Source organism: Centrocercus urophasianus, unplaced genomic scaffold, assembly GCF_019232065.1.
Source record: "Centrocercus urophasianus isolate 14NV4802_14NV808 unplaced genomic scaffold, USGS_Curo_1.0 seq_14, whole genome shotgun sequence".
Lineage (NCBI taxonomy): Eukaryota > Metazoa > Chordata > Aves > Galliformes > Phasianidae > Centrocercus > Centrocercus urophasianus.
The window spans coordinates 38,762,907-38,778,628 of record NW_024884586.1 but is presented as its reverse complement, the minus strand read 5'-3'; the positions used below and the strand labels follow the sequence as shown (position 1 = coordinate 38,778,628).

The 15,722-nt window shown below is 38.9% G+C and overlaps 1 protein-coding gene across 1 annotated transcript; it reads left to right on the top strand.

Annotated features, from left to right (window-relative positions):
• Positions 1–1,149: 1,149 nt before the first annotated feature.
• On the top strand, positions 1,150–6,205 carry LOC122158115 (alpha-1-antitrypsin-like). The gene is made up of 5 exons (XM_042814521.1): positions 1,150–1,240; positions 2,861–3,535; positions 4,224–4,494; positions 5,025–5,172; positions 5,929–6,205. The coding sequence occupies exons 2-5, from the start codon at positions 2,878–2,880 to the stop codon at positions 6,133–6,135; spliced, it is 1,284 nt and encodes a 427-aa protein (XP_042670455.1). The 5' UTR covers positions 1,150–1,240; positions 2,861–2,877; the 3' UTR covers positions 6,136–6,205.
• Positions 6,206–15,722: the final 9,517 nt, after the last annotated feature.

Genomic DNA, 15,722 nt, shown 5'->3' with positions numbered 1-15,722 from the left:
ACTTTTCAAGCCATGTTGTTATTTTGCTTCTCATTCGCTATTTCAATAATGTCCAAAATACTCATCAACAACCTCTCAAAAAACTAACCACTACTTCTCTTGACAAGCAGTCAAGTAACAATTTAGTGATGACTTTGAAGAATGCTACGAGGGCTGCTCTGAAAGTAATGCCTCCTATTTTATTATGTTAGCCCATGGTGCTAGAGGTAATACGTGTTCTAAATATATGTTCTCAATAGCATTCCATTACATGTTGTTGCCATGTGACAGATTGCAGTAGAGAGGCAAGCTGGCACAATGGCATCTTACATGGAAATGCATATAAAGCAAAGGTACGTCACTGAATTCCTCCAGCTAGAAAAAGTACACCTACTGACATTCATCAACACTTGCTGAATGTTTTTGGAGATGTGAGCACAGCGAGGCAGAGAGTGGTGCATTTCAGCAGTGGTGATAGCTGTGTGAAAGATAAGACACATTTCAGGCATACATGCACAGCTGTCACACCATGGAATGGACAGCATCTCAATCAGCCACTCACACAAATCAGTTCATGGTGGTAACTATTGCAAAAAATAGCATTTTGTATCTGAGAATTTGCTCTGTCAAACAGTGTTATTGAGCAATTTGTACTCATTTTTTTCCCATGGAAAGAAATAAAAGGCATTAGTTTTGGAGCAACTTACGTAGTTAGAGTATATTTACAATGTCCCCTGCAACATGCAGAGCAGTGTGGAGGTGCTGAGCTGTTCCTGACCAAGCTTGTTGCTGCTTCATGTAGCTGATTAGATGATATCCTTCTGTCAGGATATCCCATGCAGAGAGTCAGTAGAACAAACTAATCTATTTACAACCAGACATCACTCAGGACCTATCTTAGATTTCCAGTTCAACTACTGTGTGGATTTCAAAAGCCCAAGGTAGTGTGCTATGCTACACTATCTTGCAAAGTTCTTTTGCCCACAGATTTGTTTAAATGCAAGAGTAGTATGAACCTTGCTCTTTACACTCTGAGCCACGGATGTTGGCATCATTTCATTTATATGTTGAAAAACAGGGTTACAATGTTTGCTGTCTAGGAAAAAAGTTTGCTTAACAATTTCTTTGCTTAACAAATAAATATTATTTGCTTTGATTAATATTTACCAGTGAACATCAACTTCATATTACTGAGCAAGACGGAGAATAGGGAAGTAGCACTGTGAATGAGAGGTCCAGCAGACTCTTTTTAAACTACACTGTAAGTACTGTATTATACTTCCTTAGAAGAATTTGAATTCATATTTTCTATGATCTCTGCAATTTAATACATGGTATTTAATTATGAGATGATTTTATTTAGTATAAGTAGTTGGAAATTTATCTTCTGGAAGCATGATCTATACACTGAAAGCAGTCAGTGATGCAGCTCTTAGATACTATGTCAGAATGACAGGGAGATGAGGTCCAAAGTGAATATTAGCTGCCATTGACACCAAGGTGAAACACCAAACCCTGCCTGTAGTACTCCTACTTCCAGAGGAGTAAATTCACTTGCAACTCAATGTCCTAGATACTCTAGGCTGATGCAGGACTAGTTCAGGAGCTGAGAGTAACATAACCGATACCACAAGCATCCTCAAACACTACAGAGAGTTAAGTGGCACTGGGGTTGATGCTAGTCTGTCTCAGACGCAGATTTCTAGAGTTATATAAAGAGTATTTACAGGATCAAAGTGGATTAGTTTCATTTAGGTTTTACTTTTTTTTTTTTTTTTTTTTTAAACTATAGTTTAATCTGTCATTTTAGACAAACTGAGCACAATTCCCACACTCAGCATTTACACATCTTAGATCTCAAGTGTTTCATAACGGGCAGCCACATAAGAGGAAACCCAGATTTAATAACTGCCCATGAAATGTTTGATATAGGACCCAAACCTGGCTTCAGACGCAACCCAAGGCAAATCATGGAGCAGATTCACACACTGTATTATGCAGTTGCTCTGAACAGTATCATCACCTCTGTTTTCCTTCAGTACGCTATCTCCTTGTTTTCAAGATTTGTGATTGAGATAACTTACATGAGATGTTCTATGGAGAACATACTTCCCAGTATCTCCTAAAAAGAGAAGAGAAACTGCAGGGTTATATATAATTTGTTTGTATTAGTTTAAGGAAGAGGAAAGGTCATCCAATTACCCAAATACATACACAGCAAGGCTGCATTTGAGCTATTCGGGAAGCTTCTGCTCTAGCTTTTCCTAACCTCTTGGGTGTTCGATTTTGCAGCCTTATGAATATTTTGAGTGCAATGAAGAGACATAATAAAGTTTCTTTATTCTCCTTTTACTGAGACATGTAAGATAATATTTGAAATGACACAGTTCTTGAGTTCAGAGCTGCCGCACCAGAGGCAGAAAGACAGTTTAAATGGTGAAGCATCAGATGGATTCTCTTCTACTATAAGTGATGTTTTCTCTGTATTATTGCAGTGCATGAAAACCCAAGTCATCACAAGATCATGGCTTCTATACACTGCCAAAGTGCTTACTGAATGTATAGGAACAGTATGTGAATTCAGTTGTGCACACAAATACCTTTAGAAATGCGATAATGCCATACTGGTCAGACACAAGGACAATTCCAGATCAGATACCTCACAAAAACCTACACAGAATCAATTCCTCCCTAGTGGTGTCATGTTAGTATCTTGGTTGGAAATAAATAGAACAGACCAGAAATGCACTTAGCCATGAGACCCAATGGAAAGAAATTCTAAACACTGGCATATGAAAGTCAGTATTTCAAACACAAAATAAATTGTTTTTATGCAGGAAAGATAACATTTTCTACAAGATAATTTTTCCTTTCTCAACAGAATTCTTCAGAAGGAAAATGAAGTCTGCACTGTATTTGTGTTTGCTTCTTGTTGGACTTCAAGTCCAAGCTCTTCCTAAACCCAACCAGAGCAACAAACATAAACATAAGAAAGAGAAACCTCATTCCCTAGGAGACCATTCGCACGTGGAACGTGAAAACTCAGCTCACTTGAAGATAGCCCCCAGCAACGCTGAATTTGCATTTAGGTTTTATAAGCAGGTCACAGAAGAGGGAGGTAACAAGAACATTTTCTTCTCTCCCTTGAGCCTTTCTACTGCCTTTGCAATGCTCTCCCTGGGGGCCAGATCAAACACACTCAACCAGCTGCACAAATGCCTCACCTTCAACCTGACAGAGATGGAAGAGCAGGAGATCCATGAGGGCTTCCAGCATCTCCTCCAGCTGCTGAATGACCCTCACAGAGAGATTCAATTGAATATGGGCAATACTCTGTTCATAGATGAGAGACTGAAACTGCAAAAAAAATTTTTGGATGATGTCACAAATTTTTATTATTCGGAAGCCGTTTCTATGGATTTCCAAAATTCTGAACATGCTAGAGAGGAAATCAATAACTATATAAAAGCAAAGACACATGGTAAATTTGTAGACTTACTGGACAGTCTTGATGAAGATGTTATGATGATTCTGACTAACTACGTTTACTTTAAAGGTGAGTTAAAAACATTGGTTAAGGTTATAAAAATAGGCTCTAGAAGTCTGATCCAAACTCAAGAATCAAAGTTTTTTCCCATGGTGAACCTACGCTACCATCCAATTTATCTTTCTTCTTTTCAATTATTTTTCAATTAATACCTTTCTTCTTTTAAATGATATTAGGAAATACATGAAAGCCAGTTACAAAGAATCATCTTTTATGAGTAAAAAATAAAAAGGAAAAATAGAATAGAAGTACCAATCAATAGTATATAATCTCAAATTAGGCTCAGAGCTGAAAGTATTTAAAAAGGATGAGCTTGGGAGCTTATGATCATTTTTTGAAAGGCATAGCTGTTTGGCTGTGCAGGATACAGTCAAAATAAAACATGAATAAGACATAATAAAGGAGTAAATCCAGAGAATGCATAAGGTGAGTCTATACTAGTTTCACTTCTGACTTAGCAGATGAAGGCTCAGAGCTTCTCCTCAACCTGTATTTTCTTTGTGTGATTTTTATTCAGATGATTGAAATGATTCAAAGCTCCTCTCTATTGCCAGGATACAAGAATCCTTAAACTGAGATAGGCTTGTAATTGAATTTACCATTCAAATATACTATCCTGAGCATCAACTGTTGTGTTATGCACATACTTGCCATTTTTTCAGCTTATTCAGCTCTATTCTCATTCTTTTGTCAAAAGGTTACTGGGAAGAACCTTTTGAAAGTTACGACACCAGAGACGATGACTTCTTTGTGGATGCAGAGCATTCTGTTAAGGTTAAAATGATGTTTAAAAATACATACTATAATATCCATAGGGATGAGAAGCTGTCTTGCTGGATAGTAGAAATACCATACACAGGAAATGCTGCTGCCCTTTTTGTTCTGCCTGATGAAGGGAGTATGAACCAGGTAGAAGATGCTCTGCTACAAGATACAGTGTCTAATTGGAGCCAATCACTTGAAGGAAGGTAATCCTTTGACTTCTTTTGACTGCCATTTTTTTTAAGCACTAAAAAGGCCATAAATACTCATGCAGGCAAGGTAAATCATAGGATGCCACAAAAAGCTGATAAATACAACTCTGAGGAACAAGAGCTGCACAGTTCCTTCACCTCAAAGGAAGTATCAGGAGATTTTGATCACTGGGGAACCTTCTCCTCAGCTTCTCCAGCAACAGCAGTGGGAATGCTGCAAACTGCGGGGATTCTGTGCTTGCAAACTCAGCCCTTGGGAGCACATCCAGACTAGGGAGGATCCAATTGAAAGAAAATGAGATTTCTTCTCCAGTCTGGATGACCACTGATCAGTCTGTGGGTGGTAGGACTGGTATCTCAATTTCTCCTTCACTAAAATGGTATATATTCAGGCTTTAGAAAGCCAGGACTATGATTCACAGATGGCTGGGATAGATTCACATCACTTGTATCAGCTCTTGTATTGAAGGATCTTGCAATTATAAACTCTCTTTCTTTTTTTTTTTTTTTTTTAAAAAAAAAAGAAGTGTTGACCTGTATCTTCCAAAATTGTCCATCTCTGGCTCCTATGATGTCAAGAGATTGTTTTTGAAAATGGGTGTGACGGACATGTTCAGTAACGATGCTGATTTCTCTGGAGTTGCAAAAAATACCCTCTTGAAAGTTTCCAGGGTAAGTATGTGAGCAGGGCTGGTGATCAAGAAATTTGCCTGCCCTCATTACATTATCTTAAAAAATAGGCTGATCCCATTTCTAGATTTCAACAATGGCTCACTGACAGCAGTACAAGAAGTTTAGGGGTTAGATGGCTGATGTTCATTTCAGTTAACAAGAAATTGTTTCCTACATAATTATCCCACAGTCTCACTTTAAAACTCCTGACAATGAGAAAATAACTGGAAAGGATAATGGGAACAATTTCACAAAAGTCTTGTGTAAATAATTAATACTGGAATCAAAGTTATTACAGTAACTTGGGAATGATCATTCTTATTCCATAGAGTCTTTCTTACTGTATTAGCTGAGCACCTCAGAATTGGTTTGTCACTAATGTGTCAACAGAAAAAAAAATGAAATTGTGTATACATAAATTGATGCAAAACGAAAGCATTCCTCCTTGGTGTTAAATATTACGGAAAAGATCTTACTCAAAGAAACCACTGAACAATAAATGCTCTCCATGCAGCTCAATCTCTATAAGCAGCCAAGTTTGACTCTGACAGAGTGAAAAAGAAATCTTCCTTTTAAATCAGAGCAAACTTTTCTTGTCTTGAAAAGGCTGAACAAGAGAATTTTTTCCCACAAATTCTATTCATTTTGTGCTCTATCTTGAAAACTACTGTCTCTCAGTGTTAGAGCAAACCTGTTTGTCACCCGCTGCTTCTCACTGTTCTGTGCCTTGATATTTAATTTTTGTTTCCTTTCCAGGCAATTCACAAGGCCAAATTGAATATTAATGAGAATGGCACAGAGGCTGCTGCAGTGACCATGGTAGAAATGAAGGTTTTCTCTGCAATGTTTAGTCCTCTTGAAATCAAATTCAACAGACCCTTTGTGATGATGATTTTTGACAAAATCACCAACAGTATCCTCTTCATGGGGAAAGTTGTGAACCCAGCTGCCACAGAAGACTAGTCCAGAGCACATGTACTCCACAACAAAGCAGAGCTTGTGCACATCTCAAAGAGTTCTTTGCAAAAAAATAGAAAAAAAAAAAAAAAAAAAAGGCCAAAAATTAACCCCAAATAAAAAATAAAAAAAAAAAAAGAAGTATATTTTGTATTATATTATTCTTGTCTTTCAATAGACAGCTGGGAAAAATAGAAGCAGGTCACGTTTATGAAATACCCTAGGATAAACATACAGCAGTGAGATCTTTATAGATATTTCCCTAGCTCATTCAAACAAAGCTGGCGTCATGGCCCTTTGCATGCAGATAAACCATCCTCCCAGCTGAAAATTTCCCTGTCTCATCTTGTATGTCTAGTCCTCAGCTCAGAAACTTCCTACCAGCACAGATCCTTTGCTTCCATCTCCATTCCTCATTAGTTTCTCTAGAGTAAAAGTAAGCTGAATGTCACTGCACAAATGGTCACCCTTAAGGTTCTTTTGCGCATGTAGTAATGCCTGGGCTCCATGAGAGAACTGCATTTACTGGGCCTGCATGGCAAAGCTGTCCTCTCCAAGCACATTGTTTTTGTCCTTCCACATTGTATGTGCAGGAAAAAAAAACTAGAAAAGAAAAGAAAAAAGCAAAACCAAACAAGTACTGCTAAATTAACTTGCAAAACCTGCTTTCTGAGGTCATCTTCACTTTGGGAAATACAGCTGATGAATGGCAGACCAAATGAATTTCTTGCCACAACAGAATGCCACATCTGACTTCCAGTTTTTCTGGAGCCATCTTTACTCTCACATAGCTTGCTCAAGTCAGTAACTCAAAAACAACTGCAGAAATTTTAACAAGATTTTGTGGTCCAACAATTCCAAAATAATGATGTCTAATTTAAATAGTTGTTGTTTGACTATAGCCTCTCTTTTCAGCTTTCGTATTCCATGATTCAGATGTTATTCTCCATCAGCTGTCTCCTCTGGGATTGCTCCTTTTCTTCCATTAAAAGTTATTCACAGCTTCTTCTGGATGCCACAGAGCCAGTCATTCCACAGAATATCTTACTAAAATATCACATTGTTCTCACCCTTCCAAACTGTTTATCTCCATAGGGTACTAGGCCAAATGTAGCTAGCCACCCTCTAATTATGGTTGACAAATAGTAAGATGACTAAAAACAGTCCTTTCTTCTGAGTGTTCTCTCTAGATATCCATCAGGTTGATCTCTTTACTGACACATGAGGAGGCAAAGGATGATTCTAGAAACACAGTCCTAAGATAACATTACATTCACTAAAAGTAGCGGTGTTTAACAGGGACAGAGAACACATTGGTAGCCCTAATAAATTGCCATGAATTTCAATCTTTTTACTGTGTCCTCTCAATTTCAAGAAATGATAGACATCTATGTACTTCACAAACACAGTAATAATACCTCCAACAAAAACCAATACCTCCAGTCTAAGTTCTGCTTTGCAGCTGGGGAGGGACAGGAATAAAACTTTATTTGAGAGGAACTTGGGCTTCTAGACATTGCTGGAGGGTATCAGCTTCAAGCAAAGCTGGGTCAGAAATGTTGAATGTGCCTGGATCTGAGAAAATCGTGACAGATAATACGGATGGGAGAAAACAAGAATCTGAGGAATCTGCTTATTTATTATAAGAGGTAATAGAACCTTTCAGATAGGCAAGCACAGACCTTATCCCAGTCTTGCTGGCAAAAAAAAGGAGGTAGTCAGCTTATTCACATAGATCTAAAGGTACACTTAATACCAAATATTGTCTCTACAATCACTCCATTGTCTCTCTAAAGAAAGGAATACAGTGAGGCCTGAAAAATGCTCCAGAGAAAATCTTAGTCAGCTATGCCTGTCTAATTCATTTTTGCTCCCAGGAAAATCAAATCAATTGCTCCAACAGTTTTTGAAGAAGCAAGAAGCAAGACTCCACTCCTGGGGCTAAGCCAAGGATTTCAGCTCTGCACAGAGGTGCCAAATTACCACACTCCTTATCCACAACTTCTCATACAGCTGCAGAATCATTGCTCACCTGCTTTGGGAGTGGTGGGATTTAGGTTAGTGGTCAAATTTTTGAGACATGTTAGAGGAAAGGTAAGAATGAAGGAAAATGGGTAACTGTTCATATTATTTCAATTTCTGCTTTCCCCTCTGAAATTTCTGGATAATGAAAGCCAGACACAACCTAATTATTATTGCTTAATTATAAATACAAGAGATCTGAAATAGGAACCTTTGCAAAATTCATGATTCTCTGCTTATAAGAGTTGTGAGCTTTTCTTATGGAAAATAGGGCAAGTCTACTTGCTGCCCTATTGATTAAAAGCAGATAGTTAAGATGGAAAAAATATTTCAGCTGAGAGAATACTTCCCAGGAATTGTTTCATAACTTCCGTGCAGCTGTAAACAACAAGAGCAACCACCCAAAATTTTCAAAAAACAGTATATGGAGTGAACTAAGGATATGCTGTACACTTGCATTACCACAAGATAATATGTCTCACTTCGTTGTACACCAGCAGGCCACCTGCAGATAATTAGGCACAGGGATGCAGATCTTGGTCTTTTATGACTTCTCTTGTTATCTGAAATAATACCATACGTACCACAAACCCTTACCATCCTTAAGAACTGAGATCTGCAAGGGATCTTTACAGTGGTTTACCTCCATTTTGCATAAATTTCGACAGGCAGGGCTTTCTGTGTCTTCATTAAGCACCACTCTCCACTACTTTTGGTGTCAAGACCCAGACATAGGAAATTAACATTACTGAGGTGCTCAGAGACAGCGCAGTTCTTGCCAGAGTCACAGGGATCTTGACCTGGCACTGCCTACAGGCAGTTCTAAGTGGGAATGGAAATTATATGAGCACCACTTATGTTTTCTATTTCCAACAATAAGACCTGACATCCGTCAAAAATAAAGGTTATGAGAAGCACTAGGGAAGAGTGGAGGCTGCAGACTGGCAAATTTGATCAGCAGCATGCTGCATCTCAAAGTTACTTTCAACTCTGTTGATTTATCTGAAATGCACTTACTGAATTAATAACAACATACAGATGCATAAACAGAAAAGCACAGAAAGGTAAACACGGTTTGCCATTTGCTAAGATATAATTTTTTTTAAATACTGAAAGAGCTTTTAACTTTGGATTTTTTCTGTTCTCAATTTTTCAAGTGCCAATTTTCAGCAAGGTTGCAGTAATTCTCAGTTTACGAGGGTCTCACCTTTAGAAATATTCTGCAAAGAAGGGACTACATTTTTTTACCTGAGGACCTCAGATACAAGTTTGTTAAGAGACTTCCATAAGACCATGGAAGAAGCCAAAGCACCTACACTGCTTGACAGCAGATGGTGAGCTGAACACTGATGGGTGCTGCTCACCCCAATCTGCCTGTTTTGCAGAGCTAAGGAGCACGTGGTGACAGCCTCAGAAGCTGGCATTGCACAGTACGGAACACGTCTCATCTACATTCAGGCCCTGAGATGACCAAAGCTACCACAGCTACAGCATGGAGATGACTCAGAAGCCTTTATTTATGGTGTGGCTGGTGCCAGTAATCCATCTGGATCACCCAGAATGGCTCCAAAATTTTTTGGCTGTTGACAGAAGCTTTTTGGTGACTCCAAAATTATTTCTAGCAACACCCTGAGCTCCCTGGTGGCTGAGAAGCCAAGCAGTGAATTTTCCATGAGCCCCTGGGAAAACTGCTGACTTAGTCAATAGTTACTGTCTGCAGAGTCAAGTGGATTTTCTTGCCAGCTACATTTCTTTAAAGACATGGCAGTACAGGCAACGTGCATGGGAGCTTGTAGCAAAGGGGACTCATGAAGTTTTCAGTTTTTTAAGGCTGTAATTACTTCCAGTCCTTTCATTGATTTCCAATAAACATCCTAGACTCTGTGTGCAAATCTGTGAGCCTTTAGGCAAATATATCACATTTACTCCAAAATTCTGCTTTTCTGTGTGCTGCTTTGAAGTCAGTGGGAACTACAGATTTGTACTGACTGCACTGCAAGTGCACTTTATTTTAGCATTTAAATATGGCAGTAAGAACAGACACATAAATCCATGACTTCTATCTATTTCAGAATATTTTTTCCAAACTGCTGCAGTGTCTCACTGTATGCAGTGTCTTTGCAATCCTCTTTATTGAACACTCACTCAAGAAAAATTAGTATCTCCTATTGTTCTGTGAGTGGCAGACTGCAAACCATGAAATTTACCATAAGACCAAAAAAATATCTGTAAATGAAGGGTTCTGACTATTTGGGAGATGATCAATCTGACCCCGATGAAGCAGTTTACAATGAAGAAACATGTCCCTCTCAAAATAATACATGGCATTCAACTACACTTGAGATGTTGAGTTCCGCAATGTTCCTGCTCTCTCCTGTACAGTCCTGTTGGGGAGGCCAATTCATGCATGCAAATGGGGACAGGAGAAAGAGTATCAGGATCCTTTTCCCCTAGAAGAATCAGTATTGAACAAAAAAATTTCTTGCCTCACAACAGCCTGATGTTATAAGAGCTGCAGGGTGAGGCTGAGTTGTCTTCTCATACGTTTTAAATACATTAAACATAAAAAATTCTAAACTAAAAAAAATGTTATTTCAAGGAACAACTTTGAAAGTCCATCACTCTCCTTATCTCTTGGATTCCCCCTGCTGTTACACAAGGAAAGTAAATTAGATACAACTTAAACATGATCCTTCCCTCTGGCTCAGCAATTGAACATGAAGCTTCAGGGGAAAAATTCTTAGTGCACGAAGGAAACAGGAGTTTCGTTTCTAGTTTCTGAGGGTTTTAAAATGAAACAGTTTGATCCAGAACTGATCTAAAACACATAAAAGTGCGTTGGTGTGGCAACAGAAACAGTTTATAAAAACAACTTAGAAGACTTCAGCTTTCCTAAAGCAGATTCAAACCAGTTTCTATTCATTTCTCATGTTGCCTTTCGGCAGAAATATTACTAGTTAATAAAACTTTCAGTGCATCAGTAATTGAGGGTAGTGCTTGATGAATCCAGTCAGCTGGTTACAAGGTAGATAGGACACTGCAGAAATAAAGTTTCCATGGTCCAAAAACTTTAAATAAATATTAAAAAGAGAGTCAATAAATAAAGATTTCTTTTACACTTGTTGATCATATCTCACAGTTTCTCAAAAGCTTCTTAAACAAAGAATTTCATTGTAAATAACTATGGATCGTGTTTGTTTTTTTCCTGACAGTAAAATACTTGCTAAAGCCCAAATCAGGTCCAATCTGAGTAGAAATTACAGTGAGCCTCATGAGCACTCTATGATTTCCTGCCTGATTGATGAAATCCCACAGACGTAATAAAGTTCTGTTGTTTATTTTACAGAAGGAAAAGAACTTGCATAGACTTCAAGACATTTTAAAACAAATTTTCTAAACCTTTTTGCCTCTAAATACCTTCTTTTCAAGGGAGAAGTACTAACTCCCTAGTTTTGCTTGGAACCAAATGACATGTATGAGATGAAGGCTTTTCCCTCCCCTTATATTTCTGGGGTCACATTCTGCAATTCACTCACAGGAGTAGATTTAGCATCATAAGCAGCTAGTAAAAAAGGGCATGGGGAATTATTCTACTGGCATTTTACTCAGAGCAGTCATGTTGAAGGAGACATCATGCCGCAACTAAAATTTTCCTCTCTTCATTCTAGATTAAAACCTGTTAACTGAGACTGCAGAGAGGAAAGCAATAAATCTTCCTAATTATCTCCTTCAACACTATAAGGAATAGTCATTATGCATTTTTGTTGGTTTGGAGTTCATTTCAAATGGAAGATTTTGATGAGTAATTAGAGAGATTATCTTAAATAAGTTTGCAGATCAGTGAATATGGTGTGTAAAATAAAATATTTGCCTGAAAAAACTAATGGAGATGATCATTAAGAGTGAATCATAAATGGGGGTTGACCTTTTGATGCTGAATGAGAGATGGCAGAAAAGTTGGGGAGAGTTTTTGAAGAGTTTGGAAATGGAGGAGAAGCAATTGAAATGATATCACTGCAATGATAATACTAACAAATCTGTATTTGGGAAGTCCAGAGGAAAGGAACACTTATCCCTCGCATCCTGTGGATATATTCATTTTCACAACCACCTGGCTGCTGGTTCCAAGTGACAGTGACGGCTCAGACTGCAACTGGTTTAACACAGGCACACAGTAGGCATCAACCCAGCAAGTTCATTGACATGGCTGTTGGACTTGCAAACCGCGAAGACTTTATAAAGGTAGATGCAAATGCAAGCATGACTGATATAATTTTTTAAATACAGTTGCATTCACAGTTATTTTGTGTGGGGGCCCAGATTTCCCAAGCATTTACTGACCTCACTGTTATTAATAACTCTACATTCCTCTGAGCATCTTTGAAACAAAGTTCTTTGCAATGACTTGTGTTCTTCACCACTAGTTCCTCCATGACTAATACTTAACAGGTCTGATCATTTCTGCCCTGGTCTTAGGACAGTATGGACTGAACTGAAGGAATTTTTGCCATCCCCTGCACATTATTTTGCTTTCTGTTAACTCTGGGTTTTTCCTTTGATCTTGGAACCATACTGCCGTTGGCTTTCCTCTGAAGACTTTGGATCAGAAAATCAGGGGAAGGGAAGTATTTGCCCCTGTCTATCAGACAAGAGAAGCTGTGTGGAAATTCAAAAGCCTTTCAAAGCCTGACAAACCCTGGGAGACGGCAAGAAGTAATAGAGACAGTGGGACTCAAGAATTTTCAGTAAATGCTGATTTTGCTGTTTATTATGCTGGCATACATCAGGTATTATCTGTGTCCTGAAGAGCAATGCTACTGTAATAACTCTATTTGCTCTGTTTAATGTCTAACAGTGTGCTCTGTTTAATGTCTAACTGCTTGAATAGGTTAAGCCTATTCAAACAATATAAAAGCAGCGCAAAAATCTGTAAAGGTCAGGTGATCAAAGTAGGGTCCTTTTAAAAACACTGCAGATGCTGTTCTATTTTAGTAGCTAGGGATATTAAATTCACATTGGCTATCTGTTTCACAGGTTAACTCATTCAGTAGATTAATTCATTCACGCACAGTTGACAAAGCTCACTAAAGCAACTTTATCTATCCTGTACAATGAAGCTTTTCTTTAGACAGCCAGTGAGGTAGATGAGGGTTTCACTGTTGTGAAAAGGGATTTTTAAATGAAACTTTTAAAGAAGCAGCAGTGGACAAACAAGAAATACTGACTACAAGTAATAGACAGTTGTAGGATTTTTAGGAAAGATTAGTCTTCATTAGTAAAGAGCTTCAGTATCTACAGACAAAAACTGCCTGTACTTCAGCAGATGGAGACTGTCAGAGCAGAGGCCCCAACAGTGGGAATGGATCCAGGGAGTCTTGTGTTAGAAAAATTGCAGAGACTTGGGAAACTCTGTAACTCAGTCTCTGCCTTTCATGGTCTGTTTCATGCACAGACAAAAATAGGAAATTATCTAGGATGACTCAGTAGCATTACTAATTGACACCGACAGTGCATCTCATTGTTCTGATTGTGCTAAATGCCTGGCCACATTTAATTTTCCTTGGCTATTAAGTTGTCAGGTAAGAAGGTACCAGGGGCCCAACATGCTTTCACTACTGGGGCAAAGCAGTATTGCGTGAATAGTAATCCCACTCATCCTCTCCTATTCTTATAGCTCATAGTTCATCAACTGCAGAAACACTACCAGCTCCAGAGGGAAACATAGATATCCATCTAAATCTATATGAAATATCTTCCAATAATTCTGTTCTTTGCTGTTTACTTTTTCTCTTTATAGAATAGTAAGGAAGTAAGGAAGATGCAGCCTTATACAATTTGGGTGATTTTAGTCCTGCTTCATGGAGCGTCTTGTCCACATCACTCACAGTTGTGATATCACCAGCTCCATCATTCATGTCCAGGTTAACTCATGTTAAAATCTCAAACTGAAAGAAGCTCACTTGAGTTGCTTCCAGCAGAACATTGTGCTCTGAATGGAAGAGTTCCCCTGAGAATAGAACTGCAATAGTGCTTGTCAGCTGCAGCAGAGCATACCCAGTGGCCATCCCCACCCACTGCTTCCAGTGTCTAGGCAATTCCCATCTTTCTTCTATCTAAGTTCTGCCATCATGGATTACTTCAGATATGCAGCAAAGACCCTGCTTCATATAGTAACAGGTTAGAGAGCTCCTATTCAAATGTCATGGGGATGGAGGCAAAACAACTCCAGTGCATTTGCTTTGCCTCCATTGAAAGGACTTTAACAAAGTGCTATGTTTCAAGTATGAGGATAAGATGCACCACTGAACAAGATTATAAATGGTGTTCTTTAGACAGTGCAGCTTCCACAATGCAGTTCATCTCATGGGCTAGCTATTGTTCCTTGATGTTTTTCTTCCACTTTTATTTTACTAGAAATCTCCCTTTCTTCCCACTCATTTTTCAAGTGTGAATTCAAGTTATTGAGTAAAAAATTTTCACCTTGTTCCTGTTGGGCATTCAAGCTGACTAATGGGGGTCACCTTGGAGGAGAGGACCACTATGCAGTCAATGCACATACCAAGCAGCCCACCATGTGACAATTGCTTGATCAACTGTCAATTACCCAATGGGAGGGGCATGTACTTGAAGCTTCATGGGTAGAGCCAGAAAAATGATGAGGTTTCTCTAAACCAGGAACTTTGGTGTGCTATATCCTCCACAGAAACCCACCTGAGGCTATTCAGAGAGAAGGAACATGCAGTATTTGGCTACAAAACTGTGAATACTGATGAGAATTTGTGAGCAAATGAGTGCAATCACATCATCCAGAGGAGGGCCACTAAGACAATCGGAGAGCTGGAAGCACCTCTCTTACGAGAAAAGGTTGAGGGAACTTGGATTGTTTAGCTTGGAGAGGAGAAGGCTCCAGGGAGACCTCATTGTAGCCTTCCAATACTTGAAAGGAGCGTATGAACAGGAGGGGGAATGGCTGTTTACAAGGGTGGATAGTGATAGGACAAGGGGAATGGCTTTAAACTGAGATAGGGGAGGTTTAGGTTAGATATTAGGAGGAAGTTTTTCACACAGAGGGAGGTGACACACTGGAACAGGTTGCCCAAGGAGGTTGTGGATGCCCCATCCCTGGTGGCATTCAAAGCCATGATGGATGTGGCTCTGGGCAGCCTGGTCTGGTGGTTGATCACCCTGCACATAGCAGCGAGGTTGAAACTAGATGATCATTGCGGTCCTTTTCAACCCAGGCCATTTTATGATTTTATGATTTATTTCCATGGAAACTAAAACAAAGAGCACACTAACACTATTTGTTAGAGTGAATTCTCAACTACAAAACAATTTTTCAACGTAGACACCACCATGAGCTATGCATTTTCACTGATGATGAACAAGAGCCTGCAAGCTGTGCTCGCAACAATCTACTTCAGTGGAGGCGAATCACCGTTCCTGTCACTACTGGTGAAATGCCACCCACCACCTCACTGTGTTCACACCCATCACTTGGTCTCCATCAACATTCAGCAAGCATCAGTGGATGGCAGTGTGTACCATTTTTTCTGCATGGAGGAGTTCAT

Excerpts from the sequence above, each read along its gene's own strand:
- LOC122158115 (XM_042814521.1), top strand. The coding sequence starts at position 2,878 with ATGAAGTCTGCACTGTATTTGTGTTTGCTTCTTGTTGGACTTCAAGTC. Across the intron at positions 3,536-4,223 it reads TAACTACGTTTACTTTAAAG|GTTACTGGGAAGAACCTTTT; the intron begins GTGAGTTAAAAA and ends TTTTGTCAAAAG. Across the intron at positions 4,495-5,024 it reads AGCCAATCACTTGAAGGAAG|AAGTGTTGACCTGTATCTTC; the intron begins GTAATCCTTTGA and ends TAAAAAAAAAAG.